The 22974-nt window shown below is 42.2% G+C and overlaps 1 protein-coding gene across 1 annotated transcript; it reads right to left on the bottom strand.

The window, feature by feature from the left end:
• Positions 1 to 1961: 1961 nt before the first annotated feature.
• CCDC80 (coiled-coil domain containing 80) lies at positions 1962 to 22261 on the bottom strand. The gene is made up of 7 exons (XM_009588231.1): positions 20366 to 22261; positions 16269 to 16425; positions 11226 to 11362; positions 10447 to 10595; positions 7100 to 7203; positions 5386 to 5466; positions 1962 to 2694 (listed from the first exon to the last, which is right to left on the bottom strand). Exons 1-7 carry the CDS (start codon positions 22259 to 22261, stop codon positions 2348 to 2350), a joined length of 2871 nt encoding a protein of 956 aa, XP_009586526.1. The 3' UTR covers positions 1962 to 2347.
• Positions 22262 to 22974: the final 713 nt, after the last annotated feature.

The following is a 22974-nucleotide window of genomic DNA, read 5'->3' as shown; positions in this document are numbered from 1 at the left end:
GAGGGGTGGGGGGGGGCGGGGGGGGGAGGAAGGGGAAGGCAATTTGCATCAGGTGTTGCCCTCTCTTTTGTAAATTAACTGCCTCCTCCTCCTGCACAGCACAGGACATTTAGTTTCCATGATTTGTAATGTGAATTAAAAGTGCTTTCATTTAAAGACTTCACATGAAAAACAAGATTACAGAAAAGTTGATATGAACACCTGAAAGAAAACACCCCAAAGGCGTTTCTCTTCTTATCTACAGGAGGTTGCTGTTAGACATCTGGTATAGTTTCCTCTGCTTTTGCTTTAGGCAAAGAAAGTTAGGCAGCTGACCTTAATACACTGATGCAATAAGCACTTGTTTTCTAAAACTGAGCTATGGGACCTCCCATTTTCTTCTAGAAACCTTTCAGTTCTGTGATTCTTGTTTATAGCTCTTCCTTGTTTTTTTGAATTTCTCTGTCCCCTACTTTCAGCTGTGGAAGTGCTGTAGTTAATGAGAGCTTGGAAGCTCTCTGGAGGGAGCAGTCCTCTCAAAATAGTTCTGTCAAATGCCTACCTTCCCCCACTTAGGTCCGGTCACCTGAGAGAGGTAATTTGGGAGCTGTACCCTGTGATGACTAGACCTTGTGGTACAGAGGGCAGCCTACCCCAGCGGGTGACCAGGTTTGTAAAGCTAAGGAAGACTGGCCAGGCCCTGTGACCTCTCCACATCTGTCTGACATTCAGAAGGGCAAGCAAGGTCTGACCTTTTGTGACTAAGCTTCTAAAGAAAGCATCTGGTTTTGAGTGAACTTGTTGCTTTACCCAGTTCTATTTTTGTCTGTGCCAAAAAAAAAAAAAAAAAAAAATCAGGAAAATGCTAAAACTCAAACTGTGGGGCATGCTCTGGCCAGCTTAGAGCTGTAGCTTCGCCCTATTCCTGCACTACTGCTGTGATGGCAAAACCTAGTAAGAGCACCCTGTTGCATGAATCTATACATGGCATGTGCACCCATGTCACAGATTATAAAAAGAAATGTGACTGGTCAGGCATGCCTTCAACATTAGAAGTGACCACTGTGCCACTATGAAGGCTTGCATGATACCTTCACTTCAGGATATTCCTGAATCTTTCTGTGGGGTCTTCAGTGTTTAGAAATTTAACCCAAATGGTGTTGAAAGCATGGCAGTTCCTGCCACTGATTTCATTAGGAGTAGGGTGATGCAACAGATCCAATGCCCAAAGACACCAATGAGAAGGGAGAAGAAAACCGTTTCAGAAAGTGTGGCAGAAATATAGCTGGTTTAGTAGCAGATCAAATTATTCCCAAATAGTTTTATAAACATTCAGTCTAGATATATTTTTTTTTTCCATGGGGGAGGGTATGAGAAGAAGAGGTAGAAGGAAATCTGAAATTTAGAGCAATAGTTTAATTAAAAACATTATTATAGAGAGTTACAACTCATTTAAAATATATGTGAATGAGAATTTTTTCCTTTTCTTCTGATTAAAATAATGCTTTTCAGTTTTTTGTATTTCAGACAATGCTAACTATGGTTGGTGTTTCCACTTAGCTCTTATTAACTTGGATTTAACTGTTAGGTGGGCAGGACCTAAGAGAACAGGGACCCCAATTAAAAGAATAAATGGCTGAGCAGCAAGCTTTGTAGTTAGGAACTTTACATTGTATTGTATTGGAACAAATCCTGCCATAGCCATAAATTCTTATTTTCATTTATAAAGTCAGCTAATTACAATGTTAATGCACTGTAGAAGGGATGCTGTCTTTTTTTAGACAAGGTACTTCAAAAGGATTTTATTATTATTATTATTATTGTTGTTGTTGTTGTTGTTGTTGTTGTTATTAAGAGCCTGCCCCATGCTTCTTTCTTAAATTTTCCTTTTCTGGGAAAGTCCTGAAGTGTGATTCTTTGTTTGTCTTCATGAGCACAATGCAATCCCACTTTCCAATAAATATACTTATTTTTTTTCTCCTTAGAAAAAATACTAAAAAGAGCATTGCAATATTTGTCGGACAGAGTGTGTCCTGCCCTACAGTAGTGTCCATGGACTGGGGCTGTGAGGTTTTTTTGTTTGGTTTTAATACAAACAGCACCTGCTGATGCCCTTTGTTTATAAAGGTTTAAAAATATAAAGGAGTCTTTATTGTTTAAAGCTTCAATGCTACTGGTTTCAATTGCTTCACTGTAAAGGCTTCTGCATTTTTGAGAAGGCAAATGATCAAAGTCCCTTGATTGAACAGTGGAAGAATGAGGCATGGGTATCTAGGTGGCCTGGAAAGACTTTCTGCAACTGGCCACCTATTGCTTGGATAGCTATTAGAAGACGGACACGGGGCAGTCGGAGGCTAAGTTGCTCTTTTCAGTATGGATATCCATGGTGGTAACTTCCGTGGTGACGGTAGTCATCTTGATAACCTTCCTGGTATCCCTGGTGATAGCTATGGTAACCATACCCACCATACTCATCATCTGGGCACTGCATGCCAAGCGATTGCTGAATTGTCATTTCCTGTCGCCGAAGCTGCATGGAATCAATCAGATCATACACAATCGCCATAGACCACATCGGAGAAGGATACCAGGATTTGACGTTTCCATCTTTCCCAACGAGAAGCATGGAGAAATATTCTGGGCTAATTTGGAAATAATTTCTAATGTCTTTCACCAAATTAGCTGGGATATCTTCTCGGTCTACAGTAGAGCTTCCTAGAAAGTGATCACATAAAAACAGCATTGATATCTTGTTTAGGCAATGATGATGGTTTGTAGGTAAGAGAGTTAGGAACATGAGACAGGATACAGCCCAATAGTTGGCAATGTAAGATTCTTGTCGTTTACAAGTTCAGGATTTCTGGTTCTGAGATGAAACTGCTCCACTATGAACTAAAGATGTATTTTTAACGGTTTTGTTAGGTTTAGTAAACTTCACTTTTTTGGCTCCTATGCAGCTTGGGTGACTGGTTCATATAATGCAGAAGGCATATGTGAAAAACAGTCACAGTGAAAGAAATCACTGGAATTGAAGTGTGATAGTGTGAAGGATGAATTCGCTTGGTCATGAATAGCAGTATAGGGCCTCACTCTTGAACGTCATGATATGCAAGTTATGGGATGTGGTAGATGTCATGTCCACTTTAAAATATATGTTCTAGTGCAAATCTGGTGAACTCCAGGCTTGTAAGTGTGAAGTCAGTGCTGGATAAACAAGTAGAAAGTATAAGTCAACTAGTAAGTCAACTAGGATCAGTGGACACCTATATATATAGTACATACACACACACACACAGAGACATTTTCATAGTTGGCTTGGCAACAGGACTCTTACAAAGTGGCATCCTGCCTTACAAACTTGTTGAGGTTCTCTGAAGGAGGTCAGCAAGCAGGTGGCTAAGGGTGGTCTGACTGATATAGGCTATGTGGATTTCTAGAAGGCTTCAAAAGGAACTTTGATAGCTTGGTTGAAAGGCAGAAACAAGGTGGGAGCGGATGATGGGTTCCTAGAGCGGAGGGAGGTCACCAGTGAAGTCTCACGGTTGTTTGTGCTGGGACTGGTGCTGTTCAATGTATTTGTAAATGATGCACTTAAGGTATGAGCATGGAGGTGAGGAATTGTACTGAGGATGTGGAGATACTCAGAGTTGTAAGGGTGGGGGATGATTGTGAAGCATTGCAGAAGACCCTTGTAAGGCTGTGTGACTGGTCAATAAAATGATGGAAGAAATTCTGTTCAAATTGGAAGTTTTGCTAACTCCACGTAAGAAATGGTGAAGTCTGACCATTACCACTTGGCAGTGAGATCTTAGGGCTATGAAAGAGAGTTTCATGAAAGGCTAGTTCAGTGCTCACTAATGGTAAAAAGCTGAAACAGATGTTATAAACCGTGATGAAAATAATAAAAACCAAAACAGAGTATTATTATGCCACTATGGAAGCCTAATGTTTGTGTGCATCTTGAAGACTGCATGCAATTCTGGTTCTCTCCTCTCAAAAAAATATGGTAGAACTGGAAAAAAAGCAGAAAGGCAACAAGGCTGATCATAGATTTGGAATAAACTCTGTATGAGAAATGACCAAGTAAAGACTGCAGTCTGTAAAATAAACGGGTTGGGGGAGGTCTACAGGATTGTGAATGTCACTGCAGAGATGGATAGGGGTTAAATGTTTACCTTTTGTCCCTACGCAAGAGATAAGGGCTATAAAAGAAAGCTATAAGGGCTATGTTCGGGACAAATAAAAGATCCCTTGCAGATCTGTAGAGGTTCTCACAGGAGGCCACATGCTAGAAGTTAATGTGAATTCAGAGGGAGATTAGACAAGTAAATTGAAGAGAGGTCTGTTGATCTTAACAAATAGGAACTATAACCAAGGTCATGAAATCCTTCAATGAAAAGTAAGTGGAGGCTGCAAGAGTGTTGATGGAAGAAGTATGATATCTGCTTTCTCTGTTCATATTCTTTCTTAGGCATGGACTTATGTCTATATGTGGTAGAAGGACTAATATGCTTTCATATACAGAGCTGTAGAAACAGCAATGGGATAAGTAAGCTCCTTCCTGTCTTTGTCCCTCCACTGATGGAGGCAGTCGTTGGGATTAGGTAGTAGAGGAACCTGTAGCATTTGAAATGTACCGACAGTGAGGTCTCCTAAGAATAGCTAACCTGAATAGCCTGCTGAGATGCAAGTGGAATACTTAAAGGGGGCTTGTAAGAAAGATGGAGAAAGACTTTCTACCAGGGCCCATAGAGACAGGACAAAGTGTAATGGTTTTAAACCAGAAGAGGGTAGATTTAGATTGGATATAAGGAAGAGGTTTTTTTAGGATGAGGGTGGTGAGACACTGGAACAGGTTGCACAGGGAAGTTGTGGATGCCCTGTCACTGGAAGTGTTCGAGGTCAGATTGGATGGGACTTTGAGCAACCTGATCTAGTGAAAGATGTCCCTGTCCATGGCATGATCTTTAAAAGGTGCTTTTCAGCCCAAACCATTCTATGAAGATGAATGAGGGACCCATATAAGAGAAGCTGCTGGCTCTATGTTCTGTTAGCCCTGCAAACTCTTGAGCATGTAAAAGGCACAGACATCCCTTTGTCTTTGACAGCAAGGCAGGCAGAGGAGTGTACTTGGGACTGTATCTTTAGGTGGGAGATAAAGATGTGAGATGACTTCCAGATGATATTTGGGCTTTTCTGTCCTGAAGAAGCTATATAATGTTTAGTATAGGAACACCAAGAAAACTTATGGTTTGCTTTTGTGTCTTCTTGTTTCTTAAAAGAAACAAAGCAAAAGAGAAAAACAGTCATACCCATCCCTCTAAAGAAATTACGGCAAAGAAACACTCAGCACTATTGTAATGCCCTCTATGGATAGTACTGAAGAAACTGGAAACAGTCACTTACCGTTAATTGGATACAACTCTAAAACGCCACCAATATCTTCTCCAAGTCCTAGCAATTTGAGGATAGTTATATGGCGCAGACCTGTGGAGGAAATGAAGGAGGTTTTGGGTCAGACCAGTTCTTTCTGCTTGTTCTTGGGCAGATTTCAGTTTAATCGGCTAGGTTTGTGCATGCTAAATTAGGGGCCAGTCTCAGCAGCCCTCTAGGAAGAAGAGTTTCTGATTTCTCTGGAGTCTCTGCCACTCACATCACCTGTCCCAAACATGGCAATAAACTAGTGTGTTGAATAAATGTGATATCAGTTGCATAAAAGCTGTTGCTAGTGTCCCAAGGACAACAGCATTTGGTGTGGTTCTGTAGCGTAGGGGTACAGGCATCAAGCACACCAGTAAATTACAGAGGTCATTCCCCAAATTCAGAATGTCTGTGCACTCTTTTGTTCACTAGTAAAGCTCTTACTTGTCATACACACAGCAACAAAGTATTTAGAGGCAATATAACCTATCACTCCAAAACTCCAAATGATTGTGGGGAATGGCTTAGGACAGGCATTCACTCCTTTCCTTTGTTCTGGGCAGAGGCTTGGACTGTTGCCTCTGCTTTGAAGAAAGACCTTAGGGGCTGTAGAAACTCTTCATGTAACATGAGTCTGTACGATGTACAGACAAAATCTTTGATGTAACTGTTTTTACAACTTGGAGGTAAGATACTTGGAAACATATAACTTAGTTAAAACACCCATTGAGGACAAATGCTTTAGGAACTCACTGGATCTCTTCCAAGTTGTCTCTAGCAAAGGGTGGAGAGAATTAACTGTTTGGGTTACATCCCATTCTTCAGAAAGCATTTTACAGTGATCCATGTCACCGTTTACTTTGGTAGTTACCAAATGAGATGATGCTGACTCTCTGAATGAAAGTCAGGTGATTATGAATAAACAGACAGTGTAGCAGTGATACTGTGCAGATCTCCAAGCATAATTGAAATGTAATGAAATAGTGGCTTTTGAGTGGGACCTGTTTCATTCTGTTGTAGGAGTCAAGTCTAGGCCCTGTATGGTACTTGCATTGCTAGGAATGTAAGTTAAAGAGTAAGTCTCTCAGGGCTTCATAATGGAAAGATAGAAGAGTGTTTCTGGGTCTTGCTCTTAATTGCCTCATGGAGGCGCCCATGTCTCTCCACTGACTATGTAGTTAGATCTTAAGTACCTAGTTAGGGGGCTGGGAGGGTCCTTATTGGGTTAAAGTGGCTTCCATTAATATTTTTATGGGTTTTGGCAATGAAGCAGGAGGGAAAAGAAAAAAAGCTGATGTCCATGCATCGCCCTGATACCTGGCCCAGTTCTAAGCTGGGTATAAGAGGATCTGCCCTTCTCAAAGGATTGTACTTATGTCATTAAATTCTGCAGTAAGAAAAAGAAAATACTATTGATCTCCTGAAGTACAAGCCCGAAGAGAAGCTTCGGAGTGCTAACCTTTTCTGCCTCACACAAATGATTCCAGGGTACGCTTTGTTTAGCTGTCTTAGCTGTCAGGGTGTGCTGAACTACCTGCTTAGCACAGTATTTTCCATTTGTATTTGGAGTAGCTACAGCAAACTTTTCAGTTGTCAGACGACTCAGACTGTCTAGGTTCAGACTTGAGCAAAGGAATCCATCACATCACCAGGAAGGATGTGGTTTTGGGGAGCAAGAGTATGATTTCTTTTGACTCACCAAAATTGCAGGCTTGTCCACTAAGAGCAGCAAGCTGCTGGGAATAAGCCCAGTCCTCATCACTGGGAGCAGAGATCACCACCAGCCGCCTTCTCCATCGGAACCTGGAAAGAGAAGAGAGTGTGACAGGGCACGGTCATGACACGTGACTCAAGGCCTCTCAGCATTTTTGTTTTCTATAGGCTGAGAGATATCATACCTCTCACAGCTTCTAAGTAACAGCTAGATGGGAGATCTTCCCAGTTCTATCCATCACCGAGAGAGGATAAAGCCTGTTTTGAATTTTACAACTCCAAAACTCTCAAGGAGACATCTGCAGTTTCGCTGCTTCGCCAAACAAACACTGCAAAGCTTATGATCTTTGCTCAAAGCCCCGTTCAGTAGTTATGACAATGCTGAGAAGTGTATATTCAAGGAAAAGAAAGATTCCTGTAGAATTCCTCACTAGACATTTAGCCTTTACGTCATTCACCACTGCTGGAACTGCACAGTTATTTTGCAGTCCAAGGGCTGTCTGAGAGTTAGGGTGTATCTTCATTTCAGACATAATTCATACTTCTGTGTAAATACTCACTGACCTCTTTTTCTTCTATACCACACTTGCTCAAGATGCCTTTAACATGACTGAAATCTGAGCTTGTTTGTATGTGTGTGGCTGTGTGAGCCTGTGGCTATATAAGGCATGCATGGGGCAATAAGATAAATCTTTGATTTTTGTTTAAGATGGCATGCCCCATCTGACCAAACTTTTGCACAAGGAGCACCTTCCTTTGCCCTCTCAAAGAAAGGCAATGCCATAAGGACACCTGAAACCTTGAAAAATTCTAACTATAGGGGTTTTTAATACTCTCCAAGTAACCCCTTTTTTGAATAAAGGTACTTCTCCGTTAAACCTAAATAAGTAAGATTTAAAGGAATTTGCAAAGCTGCAGGGATATTTTTATAGCAGGAAACAATCTTTTAAATGGATGCAGATGTTACTCTGTTACAATAATAGCCTGCCTTTCTGCAGCACCATGTGAAGATCTCAAAATAAAGGCTAATGTAATGGATCAATTCTGTTCCACTTGAGAGAAGCAGAAAATATGGTGGGACTTGCTCAAAGTCACAGAAGAAGTTGCTGAAAGAACAGGGATTGATGATGTCTTTGTCTTGTTGACCAACTGATACTGCGTGTATTTTTAGAATTAGAAAAGTAAATCCTTGAAAAGCAAAGCTCCCCGATTTTAATCTTGCCCAGGAGGAACAGCAAAGAGACATGGGCATATGTATACAAGTATGTGAATAGGAATGAGAAGCATTAAGAATCATATATGTGACATGAAGGAAAGGGGGGAAATTTCGTGCTGTTATTCTGAAAATGGTGAAAAAATAATCTTTGTGATATTTTGTATAGTAAAAGCACCTGGCTACCTATAAACAATGACTGAGAATGTAAACATTGCATCGTATTTTGTCTAGGGCATAAATCAGGATGGAATCTTATCTGTGAGCTGCTTTAAGATACTTTAATTCCTTTCTGGTTTTTTGAGTATCTCCTCTGGAGATGCACAGAGCTGAAAAGGGTTGAAAGTCACTCAAGGTGTTTATCCCCCTGCCCCAGGTAATCCCTATACCTGGTGTGCTTGTCTGGGGCTACATCTTACCGAGAAATTAACTCAGTTGGTCCTTCACAGCTGTTAGCTCCCCATCACTAATGTACAGATTTATGCCTTATTTCTGACATCAGAAGCCACAGGCCAGTACTCCTGTCCTGACAAATCTGCCAGACCCTTCCCTGCATCCTTTCTTCCTCTTCTACCTATTTTGCATCCCATTCTTGTTTGTGAGCCCAGAGAGCAGCACAGCCAGTGTCTTGGTGTTACAGAGGGACTCCCCCACACAAACTCAAGGATCTTCTTTCTCCTGATACATATGGCTTTTAAGCATTACTCAAGCCAGCTCTGGCTCTCATGGTCTTTCATGTCAGCCAGGCTTGTTAAGAACAATATTTGCATTATTATAACTGACCTCCCCAATGAGCAACACCAGGGACATGATGCTGGGACTCTTGATCAGCTTGGAAGATCTTGGACAAAGCTGGAATGAATCTGGCTGGGAATCCGACCAGTAACGTGGCTAGTGAAGTCCGCCTGATATTTAAAGCCTGATGCTTGTTTCACAGACAACAAATGCATTCTGTGCAGTGGCAGTTCTGTTTATAGATGCAACATTCTGCATTTTTCCTGCCTGTTTGTGTGTTTATTACTAGCGTGTTTGCAAGCAAAGAAGGATTTGGGGCCTGTCACTTTCCAGCATACAAGCTCGCTCTTGTGTTGGTCAGCTGTTTCTAAACTGTGGTTCTTCTTGGTGGTCTTGAGGATGAATCACTGAGACCTAAACAGGAGGTGGTGAGGTGGGTGGGGTGGATCTTGTTAAAGGTTCTCTTTCTGCTGAAGTGGCCATCGAATTTTAAAATGTTTATGAACCAACAACCTACTCATTTACCTGTTGCTCCTTTCCCCCTCAAGTCATAATCCATTACACTGCCTCAGTTATTTTTATAACCATCTGGCATTAACAGTGTATTCCCATGGATTCTGACAGTAGGTGAGGAAGATGCAGTAGTAACAGGTAAAGTCTAGAGTGATGGGGTAGCCCTTATTTCATGTAAATTATCCTGTAACAGAGGGGGTTATAGCTGCACAGCTCTTATGTGAATCTGAATTCCCACAGTCCAGACATGTTTATGTGCCTGGAATTTAGGTCTCGCAGGAAGAGCAGTAACACGGCATATAGAGATTGCATAAATAAAACTGTCTTTCTGCAGAAGGTCTCTCAAACATTTTGCAAGAGACATCTGCGAGACCTTTAATAATATGCATGACTAATACTGGCAAAGACCAACTGTTATCCCAAGCAGGATAAGAAGGAAGTTACAGAGAATTAATTACTGATTCAAGCTACATGGACGGGATTGGAATGGGATTAATGAGATTGTGATGGTTGATGATTGAAACATAAACACTGTGCTTCATACATTCAAAACACTGAGCTAACATCTGTGAATTAATCCTTATTTGCTCTTCTAATGCAAATCAGTGTTGTTATCTCCATGTCATGATGGGGGTACCGAGGTACTGAAAGATAGTGTCCAAAGAATGTGCAGTCAGGAAACACAACATGCATCCTGATTTACAGTGCTCTGTACAAGACTGCATGCAGCTATGGCTACATCTCTGTATTTGCTTAACAGTGTAAATACTGAGAAATCTATATTAAAAAATCACATAAATAGTTGGATGGGTATTTTTCCCATAAGACAACAATTATTAGAACTAGCAGTAGATAAGAACAGAAGGTAATACCTGGATAAGAAGCTCTCAAGGGATTGCTTCTTATCTTCTTTGCAAACAATGCCCTCTTTTTTCTGTCTTTCCATGTCTTTAATTCGTGACTGGAAGGTGTCGATCAAATCAAACACGGACTTCATTGCTATGGGTACTTCATAGTATTGCTGTTAAGAAAAAAGAACAGATGGATAAAAGGATGCACGTATTAGCAGTCTTTCTGCATGTATCACAGCACTGTAGGATATATAGACATTCAAGTATTCCTATTTACACATGGGTAACAAGACCTAAACCAGATTAGAAACCATAAAAATATTACTGCTTTTGCAGTCAGACTGACATTTGGAAGTGGCATATTTTCAGTGTTTGCCCAATGTGATAAGGCCAGGCCATTGCAGGCAACAAATTGTCATTATATTCTTTTGTAAGGCCATTCAACTAAGAGCATTGTCCATATGCAACGTGCCGTCATCCCATGAAGCAGCCAAACTGTGTGTTTTAGAATGCCAGGTACTACATTAAAACCCCTGCCAGTGATGGGTCCTGTTCCTATAGTGTCAGCTCACCATCCCAGCAGAAACCCACAATCCCCAAAATCCCCTAACTACAGAAAATTAAGATAGCTACCTAATTCCTGAAAATTTCTCTTACTGTCCTTTTTCTCGTCCTCCAACAATGACCAAGTCCCGCATCAGTCTCTTATGTGCCTCACATGCAAGCCTGTAGTGTAATTTCCTAAAATTTTTTTTCATATTTTTCCAATGCCTTTTCTTTCAAAGAGTCGAAACCCTCACCTTGACCTTCATGTCAGTGTCTGTCAGCACCATGAAGAAGTCATTGTAGGTCATCCCATACTCTTTCCTCAACTCACTGATGAGCTGCTGGTCCACAAGATCTTCATCCTCTATCACTTTCATGGGCTTTTCATTATCTTCATGTGAGACAAAGGAGAAATAAAAATAGTCATGGAATCATGCAGCACTCTGCCTTTAATTTCACCTTGAAAGAAAGGGGGAAATCAATTTCCCAGAAGCCCTCTTCCTGCTGCATAGGCAAGATATTAAAAAACATCAGTATGGCACTATGGCTTTTAACTGTCCAGTTTTCAATCCCAGTATTTTTTGAAAATCAGTCTATCCTAGGGCACATGCACTTCAGTATTCAACTGTTCTACTTGCTTTTGAAAAATCTTGGTTGCCTTCTCTTTCCTGGAAAGATCTTTTAGATTTTTTTAATATGCTTATACATGTATATGCATGTACTAATAATTTCACTAGCTCCGCTCCTGAAATGCAGTCTCTTCTGGAATACAAAATAGAAACTGTTCAACAATTTAGGACAGGAGTTGGAAAGCACCATACCCAAATGAAACAGCATAGAGAATTTGGGTCACTAAAATATAGCTAGAACAGCTTGAGGTTGGCCAGGACACTATAGTTAACCTTTCCAGTCTTAAAAAATTACATGAGAGGTTTAGTGACTACAAGAAACCAGAAATGTTTAATGTGTCTTGAATACTGCAGTCCTAGCTCTTCAGCTCCCTCTATATACCCTGCTGTGACATTCCTTTTCCATCTGCTTGTTGATGTTCATTTCCCATTCTAGTACCCTGACAGGAAAAAACTTAATTTTGAGAATGATTTGCACCTACTCACTGCTCTACCCTAAGAAAACATTCAGAAACACTTGAGGAGAAAAAGACCTCTGAAGACATAGATTTGAAGCATGTACAAGACAAGCCTGTGGAGCCACTGAGGTTCCTTACTTCCCCTGGCACCAGGGTGTATTAGGGCCAAGTCCTGAAAGCCTCCCTGTCATCAGCTCAGCCTCAGCCGTAGCATCCCGCACAGCGCTATGCAACTGCAACAATGCTGGAACAGGCCTCCGTATGCAACTGTGGGCCTGGAAAGCTAAAGACAGGCTAAATCACACACAAAGTGAAATGTCACCTGGGCACCAACGAGCTCTCTGCAAACATTACTTGCTTATGCCCTATGACACCGCTATGAATATAAACATTCATATCCTCACTTAGAAATCCCAGCCACGGCTTAAGTGACCTGCGTGAAGTCAAACAGAGATGTGACAGCTGTTCAAGAGCTAGAATCCAAAGGTACAACTTTCCAGTCCCCTGCTCCACAAGGGGAGTTGAGCAGACAGCAACAGAAATTATTTGATTCATTATACAATAAGGCATTTTAAATAATTTTCTAAACATCGTAGTCTTTAAGGAGCATACTGACCTGATTCAAATTTTGCAGTAGGTCAAATCTGTGTAATAGACTGAACGAAACTTCTGAATTAAAATTTTGGGAAGATGTCTGAATCAGAACCTGACCTTTAGGTTTCACACCTTGGACCTGCTTCTTACAGAAAAAAACCCAAACCAGCAAATGTTAAAATTTGGTTATACTGATCAAGCTATAGACGTAATTTATATGGTTTTAGATGTACCTCAGTTGAAAGTTTTGTAAAGAATTATAGGCAATGTTGTAAATTCCCCATTGGATGGGTTGCTGGATGTGCTAATTGGTTGTTCACTTTGTAAAACATATGTAAATCATGCATCAATGCTTCGTAAATGAGATTTACATGTTACTAATGGCAAGCATGACCATTAAACATAGACCAAAAATTCATACTTATGCCTGCAAACAATTCCCTACAAAAGTAAAGACTATGTCATTGGCCTATATGGAGGTAGAATAATGCAAAAGATGTTAGTGTGAAATGTGATGGAAAACAGCTGTATGGTGCAGTACCTTAGACCAGCTGACCCATGGCACTCTTCTGCTTTAAAGACTGTAGATACCAACATCAAGATAGCGCTTTAGAGTTTCATTGTTAGGAGATTTTCTTTCAAAACTTATAATGTAAAGAAGAAAATTGAATGACAAGAGTGATACAGAAAAATGTTTCAGGGGAAAAAAAAATAATGCCACAAAGGCTGGCCTGCCTTTCAAACTTTGAAGTGATTTCTAGGGAGAAAAAAAAGAAGTTAATCTAATCGCCTCTTTCCTAGTCACTACTTGTCCCTGACCTCCACCTCATAAAGGAGATCTGGGATCAGCATGAAGAACAACGGGAGTTGAGACTGTCTGCTGCTACCTGCAAAGTCCTCGCTCTCTTTGCTCTTTCTAGAAAGGTCACTGAGAGTGTGGAAACTTTTCTCCATACATCTTTAGCAGCTAGACAGGCTGGGAATATGAGTTGCTCTTTACAAATAATTCAAATGAAGTTGCAAAGAAGTTCAGCAGTTTGTTGTAGCAGTACAGTGGCCTAATAGATTAGGTATTGGCTTTGATTATAAGACAGGTAGCCTGGGACTGGTGTTTAGTTGACTAAAGCCCTGTTCCCATGAGTTGGGGAAAAGAGACCACATGGCTAACTCAGGGTGAAGAGAAGACGTCTGCAGCGACGCTCAGCTTTTGCGTCATTCCAGTGGGAAACTGGGAAACACTTTTTGGTTTCAGTATGAGCTGATCTTGGCCAAATAGTGTTAATGAGCCCTCTTTTCATTCACTACTTCTAAATGTGTTTAACATTTCAAGTGAAATGTCTTTTCTGTGGACTTTTCTGTTGTTGTCATTTGTATCTCAGTCCCAAGATACAGCACTACAAGTAGACCTCATCATGGTGGGTGCTAAGGCTTCTCACTGCAGCATAAATACTGTGAACAAAACGTTTCTTAGGAGCTTTTGCTGCTTCTGGTGCTGACAGAGAGTGAGCCATGAAGAGGCCGTGCAAGCAGGAAGGGTAGAGGAGAAGGGGAGATAGAATAGAAAGACATTTGTATTATTTAAACTTTTAAAAAGGCTCAGGATTTGGTGTTTTCAGCAAAAATGTAAGGTGAACTTCATGTAAGGTTTAACTTACACCTGACTAAGTCTCCTGCTTTTCTTCAACAAGTTAGTTCCTTCTGTGAGAATTCAGCTGTTATATACACTTGTGTGGTTTGGGGAAAGTTTGGGTGTAGGTTAAGTTTGGCTGAAAGAGTATGGTCTATGTCTGAGTGAATGTTTGTTTATTAGCCAGCCTGGAGCTAAATATAATCCTAAACAGTCCACTGACCAGCAGATGGGTCTTGGTACACAAAAAGTAACCTTGAGTAACCTTGGCCTGATGTGAAAAATCCTGTACCGCTCCACATTTGTCAAGGAGGTGCACAAATGGACAGTCTGGCAGGATTTGTGACTCTCTGTCATTCAGGGAGACAAGGCTCCTGGTCCCCCGCTAGGTCCTCTGCCTCTGAGAGTAGTAGAGGCACGGCTGGAAACCAGACATAAATCTGTGATCTTCTGGCCTGTTGTATGCCAGACCTGAAATACTCTGGAGCTGGTGTGGTCCTGAGCTTTCTGTTCCATCACACATCTCTTCTCAAGGTCTGGTAAAACCAGATGAACTTGCAGAGGAAAGATGTGGTGGACTTGTAAGCAAAACTAGCAGCTTTTATACTATTTCTTTGCCTTCGTCCAGTGAAGCATTCACAGTGGTGTTAACCTTCAGATGCAGACAGCAATGAGATTGTTTACATGATTCAAGAGGCACCTAAGCTTAAGTGCTTTGCTGGACTGGGACCTGAAGTCTTTGTCCAAACCCTACTGTTATGAAAGGAAAGGTTCTCACTGGCTTTGGTGGATGCTTCCACAGGACCTGAACACTGACACCAGTTGTTTCAAAGCTGCCTAAGAGAGATGGGTGCCCAATGTCACCCATCTATATGGGAACTCTGTATGTAAAGAACGTGGTAATAAATATGGCTGAATGAGCTACTTTTCAAGTCCTTCATAGTCTGATTTATAGTGCCTCCAAAACCTCTGGCTTCAGCAAGATGAACCTCTTTACAATAGCCAGCAATAAGCGGTCACACTGATGGGTATCTTGCTTTACAGGTAAAGAGAGGCGATAGGACTTCAAATTGTAAACATTTTAATATCAGGTATGCTGGTGCAAATTTGTAAGGTTGTCCATACCTAGAGGCTATGGTTGAAATCTTATAAATTAATACCTGTCTACCAGTACAGAGGGAAAAAACACCTGGACCTCCCCTTACAGTGGAGGAGAATACTCACTTTGTGAACACATCAAAATCAGCTTTTAAGCCTAGGAAAGCTGATCCTGGGAAGGGAAGGAAAGGAACTCGCAGCAAGAGGTCTAACTAACATGCTTCTCTCTGTCCTGGGTTTAGCCAGTCTGTGCCCCTGATAAATGAAGTTTTTTCCATGACCTTGTGAGGAGTGCAAAGGCATGAGAAAATGTTATATGGCAGAGCGTGGAGATAACGATGTTGAACTTCAAAATAGGATTAACGTGGGCCAAGTTTTGAATATAATCTCAAACAGTTTTCTTCAGCATTTCCTGCCCTCAGTCTCCTCTCCTTCATGACAACAGACAGTTTCTTTAAGCAGTGTTTAAATTGTGCTAGCCAGTATCTAGCCAGCCATGGCTGATGTCCTGCAAAAACCAAGGGCGGGGGTGCATTGTATTCGAGGTATTGGTAGAGCTGAGCCTAATTTCCTCTTTCTGACCCATGCCCTCATCACATTTTTCTGCCTTTTCACTCTTTCTCTGTTTTACTGGCTTTAAGAATTCCCACAAAGAAAGCTGAAGGCACTCAAGTTACAGTACTGGAAGCCTAAACATGGAAAATACCAGAGACACTTAAGTAAATACAAAAGGGGTGTAGTTGGCATGGAAGGAGGAGGAACGGGTTCGAAAGTGCAATTGGACCACAACAAATGATCTTGCTCAGATCCTGACCCAAGCTGGGGAGATTTCTCCCTTTGCTGTCTGTATTGTGCCCATGAGATGGAAAGAAATTATTAAAAAAAAAGAACCTAGCTGGAAGTGGTCAATTTTCATGCTGCTATTGTTCATGGTGCCAAAAATTGTAATGACTGAGATCTTCCTCGTTGCCATCTTGCAGAAGCTTTCCAGATATTCATCTCGCTGCTGTATGTACATGGTGTTGTCCGCCTTGGGGGTCGTGATCAGCTGGTTGGTGGCAGAGACAAAAGAGCTTGTTTAGTATAAGGAATGAAGCAGATGAGTATTTTACTGAAGGAGAACTAGTCACTGTCTGCAAACTGGGCTTTCTTTTCCATAGAGCTGTTGACAGCTCTGTAGCCTTATTTTATTTATTTGTGGTTGGAATGTACCTTTAGGCCCAGGCCTGACCCAAAGGTGTTCAACCAGCTACAGGAAAACCTTAGGAAGCATGGTCAGCTGGTGGCACCAGCCCCTCCGCTGCCTCTCCACAGTGCTGACAGAAGAAATGGCACTGGATTTTACAGAAAACCATGTATTGTCCTATTATCCCTTGCCCTGCCAGTCCCTCCAGGTCTCCCTCACAGCCTTCAACTGCCATGAATCTAGGATTCCCCCTTCTCACTCATAGTGGGAACACTGGAAACGTGGCAGCTGCTCTGGCCTCATCCCACAATCCAGGCAGGACTCCCGGTGGCTGTTTTGACTGTCAAGGGGTGAGTATAACTAGGGCTACATGAATACTTATGTAACTGATGGCCATATAAGAAGACCTTGAAGACTTCCTAAGGCCACTGTGACCTCATCTGAAAATTGCTGATTTAGCTTTTGTTTGTTCTAAGCCACTTTGATGCTTTATGGGACTTATATTTGCTGAGAAGGCATGGCTATGGGGAAGAGCACGAGGAGGAAAAATTACAATAACAAAAGTATAAAAATCTCTACAGTTTATAGTACTTATTTCAAAGCCTCCTAACAATTGCAAAGATTTAGCTTTTACAAAGTTTAAAGCACACAACTTAGAACCTTCTTCAGTGACTGAGATGCAAATATTCCAGGGAAGGTGTGTGTGTTACAACATGCAGTGGTCCTATGCAGCAGTTTCCAGCAGAAGGTGGAGGGGAATGCCATAGCTCTAGCAATGTAATCATTCTAACTGGCAGCAGTGAACTGCAATCAAGCACCTGCCACCAATCCCCCAAACACAAAGGGAGTTGGAATCTGGATCCAAATTTTATGGTTTAAGGTCATAAATAATCACCAGAATCCTTCAACTGCAAGCTTATGCTTTAGTCTGTAACAGGTGCAATCATCTTCTAGCTGCCTTCTTAAGTTTGTGGAGCCTGGAGGCTCATTTTTATGATATAGTCCTTATAAATCCAGTTCATCAATGTACTGAAACGTAAAAGGCATTTCTGGGCTTATAAGATCTGACTCTCTTTTAAGCAAAGGCCCCCTGGCATGAATACAGCATTGGGACATGAAGGTGAATGAGTGTCTGACACAAAGAGGATTTGATTTCTGGACCATAACATGTAACATGCTTTTAAATTGCATGGAAATGCTTCAAATGAAAAAAGGATCATGGAAAGGATTTGAGGACTGAGATCAAAACCAGACCATTGGTTTGTATTGTCCTCCTACTTTTGGAGGCCGTAAGCAGGAACACACAGTCAAATCTGAATTTGATCTACTTCATGAAACCTTGTAGAACAAAGCAGGGAACATTGAAGAGGCAAAGCAAACTTCAAATCGAAGCTTTGTGCTAGGACTGTTTTAACCCAGGCAGTATATACACTGTATCTATCTGCATTTGCATGCACATGTGTGTATGTGCATGTGCATATATATGCATGTAGGTATAAATGGAGTGTTATATGTAAACTGTCAGTCTGCATTTCATCACCACAGAGAAATAAACAAAAAACCCAAACTCACTGAGCCAAGACTTCTCAACATTAGTAAGACTGCAATAAAAACCCCACTACAGAGAGGTGGGGCTGAAGGACTCAAAACCCATACATTTTTTCAGTTTCTGCAGCTGGGTCCTATATTTGTCATTAATTGAACTTAACCCAGAATAGTCTCCAAAATTCTGGATGTTTGAAATTCACACTGAAATCTGCAATCTGAAATCCTTAATGATGTGTAGGACTTAAAAACCCACGTCTCTCTCAAAAGACTTTTGGGAGAGGACTGAAACAATGCCCTTGGGAGCCAGTCTATTAAAGTGCCTGAAAGAAAAAAGTATAGCAAAGCAGTGGGGAATAACTCAGGTAGAGCCACTTCTGTGGCAGTGTGGGCAAATTCTCTAGAGAGGGAGTTTGAAGACTCATGAATGGCAGAGTTCATCTAGCTGGAAGGACTGACCCTAAGGGAGCTGAAGAGTTTGATAGGAAGGGATGCAAATAGGCATGTGTGTGGATTCAAAGAAGCTTGAGAAGTTCTTTGTTTTCCACACGTGCCATGCGTGGCGAAGAGATAGTAGAATTCAGCCACTGCTTTTACTAATGACCAAATCAAACCTATTCTCCAAGAAACTTCAGAGCACGCAGGCTGAGGATGCTATTAGATACTGGAAAAGTGAAGTGCAGTGTGGCATAATCATTTGCCTTCAGTGAGTTTTGGCCTGACAACCTGAGATTGTGGAACGCTTTTCTTGGAGATCCAGCCTGGTATCAGAAGATTCAAATTTCAGACTAGCCTTTAGGTTGCCAGGACTGTGTTGGTGTAATGAATTAGCAGCCTGACATCTGTGAGCTCTGCTTTTGGCTCTTTTTTCAAATTTGTTTTTATTTGTCCTGATGCTGCACATATTTTGGAAGCCACAACATTGAGATATATGACTGCAATTCAAAGATCCCAAACTTCTGTGCAGTTTCTCTCTCTGAGCTTCTGAGTTGGTTAACTACTAGTTAACAAGTAACTAATAGGCATTATTTGCAAAATTCAATCACGTTCAAGATTTTCAACTATATGGCTCTTTTCCATTTCCATCATGTTGGGGAATGCAAGTCTGCTAGCTCTGCACAACCCCTACAGCTGGAAGAACGGGGAGGGGGAGAAGACGGCTGGCTTCTGCTCAGGTCTGTGAATCATCGGCAGAACGATTAATTAAATTCCAATGGCTGAAATCTTAGTTTGGCATCTTAGCTATTTGTATTGGAATATGGGGCATGAAAGTCAAAGCTATGTTTGTGACATTGACTGTTGAACAATAACTGTGAAACAGGCCAGCTTGCAGTGGAATAATTGCCAGAAACCAGCTCCCACAATAATATTTTTAAAGAACTGTTTTTCAAAGTGTACCTTTCAGGGTATGTGCTGTCTGCCAGGAAAAACATTTGTACTACAGCTAAAACTGTTTCCTGTCCCAGGTGAAGTGTTTTTTTAGATAAGTAGTTGGAAAAACATACAACACTATTAAACGCTGGGACAAGTAACTCCAGACCATGCTGAGTTTCTCAGACTTGAAAACTTACCGTAGTGTTATAGTTTAATAAAAACAGCAGGGGAAAAAAACAAAACAAAATAAAGTTTGCACAGGATCTCTGAAGATGTCTAGGAGATTTGAATGCCAAATTCCCATCAGAAAGAATAGCAAATGTAACAATCCTACCTCAGGGCATCTGTTCATACGTCTTTGTGCATATCCTCAGTCAGACATGCACTAGTACTGCCAAGCCACCTGGCTTGCTTCCAGTTTTAGGACACCAGCACCAATATAAAACAGATATGCCAGCTGGCAGGACATGCTGAGCATCGAAATGTGGCAACATTGGCAAGTACCCCAAAGCGATGAACAGATGTAATCCACACTGGAACTTCGTTTTATTGATCATAACTGTACAGATCCTGACACCTACATATCCGCTGGAAACAAAATAATCTGATGGCTATATGGTGGCTCATGGAAGTGACCGGGAAGAGGTTTTAGGCTAATTCCTGGCTGACTGAAGTTCATACTGCATGTAAGATTTCCAACATGAGGCTGCGAAACCTTCCCTGGTGGAAATGATCGTTTGGGTCTAGAAATTTTACCTCTTAAACAAAAACACCAAAAAAGAATAATACAAAACCACCATAAATTTTCTGTTTCGCGTATTCCTACTAGGAGGGAGATATGACTTCATTTATGTAATAAGATTCAGATGAATGAGTTACTTACAATGAGCCGCCTTTTGCCTTCAAAATATTCCAGGAGGTCAGTCACTGATTTCCTGGGAGGCTGTAGGAAAGGCTTCTTGTTGGGCTTGGGGAAATCCTCATTTTCAGTCCTGCTCCCCTTCTTGTTCTTCTTGCTACGGTCTTTGTCCTGCTTGCTCTTTTTCTCAGCTTTGTCCTTCTTAGACTGCTTCTCACTCTTCTGCAGCTTGTCAGGTCTGTCCTTCTTCTTCTTCTTCTCAGGTTTATCCATTCGCTCATGCTTCTTTGATTCTTTTCCTTTCTTTGGGGGAGTATTTCCTGCTGCAATCTCTTCCTCTAAATGGGAACTAGGAGGCTTGCTCGAGTCATATTTATCTTCATATTCATTACTCAGTATCTTTTCTTGGGCCTTCTTTTTTGGTGGTTTAGTTTTAGTTGGTTTGTGTTGCCCTGGTGTGACATTCAGGTCCCTATGGTTATAGTCCTTCCTGTCTGTTCGATTATCTTTAAATCTACCCACATTTGCCTTTGTATAGTGTACTGAGGGAGCTGTTGGGACTTCTGTGAAACTGTCATAGCGGGCAGCTTTGCTTGGTTTCCGTGTGGCTGCCAGTTTTTTCTCCGTGTGGCTGCGCAGCCGGTCCCTGCGGTTTGCCTTCCACACAGGAGAGTTGAAATTCTCCGAGGCTGTGACTCGTGGTGTGGTGGCATCGGGGGCTACTGGCAGCCTGTGGTACTCTGTGGTGGAATGCGACTTTGTGGTCCAGGTCCGCTGCGTGGTGGGCAGCGGTGTAGTTGTTGTCATAGACCGGCTTGCTGTTGTCACTGCACGGGTGGTGGCACGGGTAGTTGTGGTGGTGGGAGGGAGGGTAGTGGTCCTTACTGTTGGCAGAAGAGAGGCCACCGTGGTTGTCGTCGGTTTCCTCACTGTTTTGGTCCTTGTTGGCTGATTATTGCTCCTCCTTGGCTCCTCCTTCCTTGCTGACACCTGGACATGTCCACCAGCAGGGGTAGGCTGGGTGCTGCCCCCATTGTTGCCTTCCTCAACCACTTGTCCCTCCACCCCAGCTGCTTTGCAAGTCTGGATGAAGCCCTTCTGCCTCATCTTCTCAATTTTTCTGATGGGACTCTGATCAATAACTTCATACATGGCCTCTAGCCTGACTGGATAAGGATACCTTTCTTCCACCTGCAGAGTTTTCTTCAACAGCACCATGCCAAATTTCCCCTTCTCCAGTTTCAGAAAGCTCATGAGCTTAGGTATGAGGGCAGGATCTAGTGGCTGCTCCAGGATTTTTCCTTCGTTGGTTATCCTTCTGACTTTTCCCCCTTCTTCCCCTTCTTCATGGAATAACACAATCTGCTGGATGTGCCTCTCAGCCAATTCGCAGTAAACATCGTTTTTCAGCAGGCTCATCATGAGCCGGTAGTAGCCCTCAGAGGCATGGGGGGCAGAAATGACCCACACCCGATTTTTCCCAGCAAAGCTGGCCAGGACATTGGGAGAACTTGACCCCGAAGGGAAACGTACCACTCGTGACTGTGGGGCAAATGATATCCCTTCGTCCTTAATCATCTCAGACTTGGAGTTTTTGGCTGCAGCTGTGAGTCTCTGTACCCGTCTCGTTCTGGTCCCCATGCCCCTGGCCTGGGAACGCGCTTCCCTCTGCAGGAGATTGGCAGGTGCCTTTGGAGGTGCTGAAGAATCCCTCTTGGTGACAGGGTGTTGGGGATTCAGGCTTGAATTCCTCAGAGATGCTCCAGACCTTCTCAGGAGGCTGCTTGGAGCCCTGTAAGCCAGGAGCACTTTCCTAACTCCATGGCTCCCTCTCTCCACTAGCCTCCCCGTCTTCTCAGAGCCGCACACTAGCCACGCTGCCCACAGCAGGGCTAAGCTGAGAGCTGGCCTCCAGTTCATTGTGCAATCCGCTTGCAGGGAGGAGGAGAAAGAGAAAAAGTTAGATGTTAACAGTATGATGATATCTTGTGCAAGTGATAAAAAAAGCAGAGCACAGGCTAGTTTTTTGTGATTTAAAAATGCTGATTGCACCTCAATCCTGCCTGGTGGCTTTGTACAGTTTACAGTTACTTTTGGAAAAGCACAAAACGGATCATTTTATGCAGAAATGAGATCATCCGTCTGTAACATGACTCTGTCTATCCAAAAGGACACTGTGCTCTGCATCCTTCTCTCTCTCTCTCTCTCTCACGCTCTCACATACACACAAGCAAAGACGCGCAGAGAAAAGGTTGGGTACGTAGAGCAGAAAGCCAAGAATTTGACTTGAGACTTACACTCTCAGGGAAGTTCCCCTTCCAACGACGAGGTTTCACGTCTTTTTCCTTTAAAAGGAGACCAATGCCATACAGCTTTGCTGCTGCCCAGTGATTTATCTTTACACAGCCCAACAGGTCCCAGAGCCTGTCCGTCTCCCCGTGTATCTTTTAACTTTCTTTCTTCTTCACCTTCTTGACAAGCGGGATGAGGTTAGCGGAAATTTCCTTTGAGATCTCTGCTTCTCCATTTACCTGCAGGTCTGGCTTTTTGCTCTACTGGTTACCCGCGCAGGCAGAGATTTCATTTAAGAAAAGTCTCCCTCTTTTAAACTTCCCAAGCCTCCTTCCCACTTC

Source organism: Fulmarus glacialis, unplaced genomic scaffold (genome assembly GCF_000690835.1).
Source record: "Fulmarus glacialis isolate BGI_N327 unplaced genomic scaffold, ASM69083v1 scaffold8622, whole genome shotgun sequence".
NCBI lineage: Eukaryota > Metazoa > Chordata > Aves > Procellariiformes > Procellariidae > Fulmarus > Fulmarus glacialis.
This window is presented reverse-complemented; position numbering and strand designations above follow the sequence as displayed.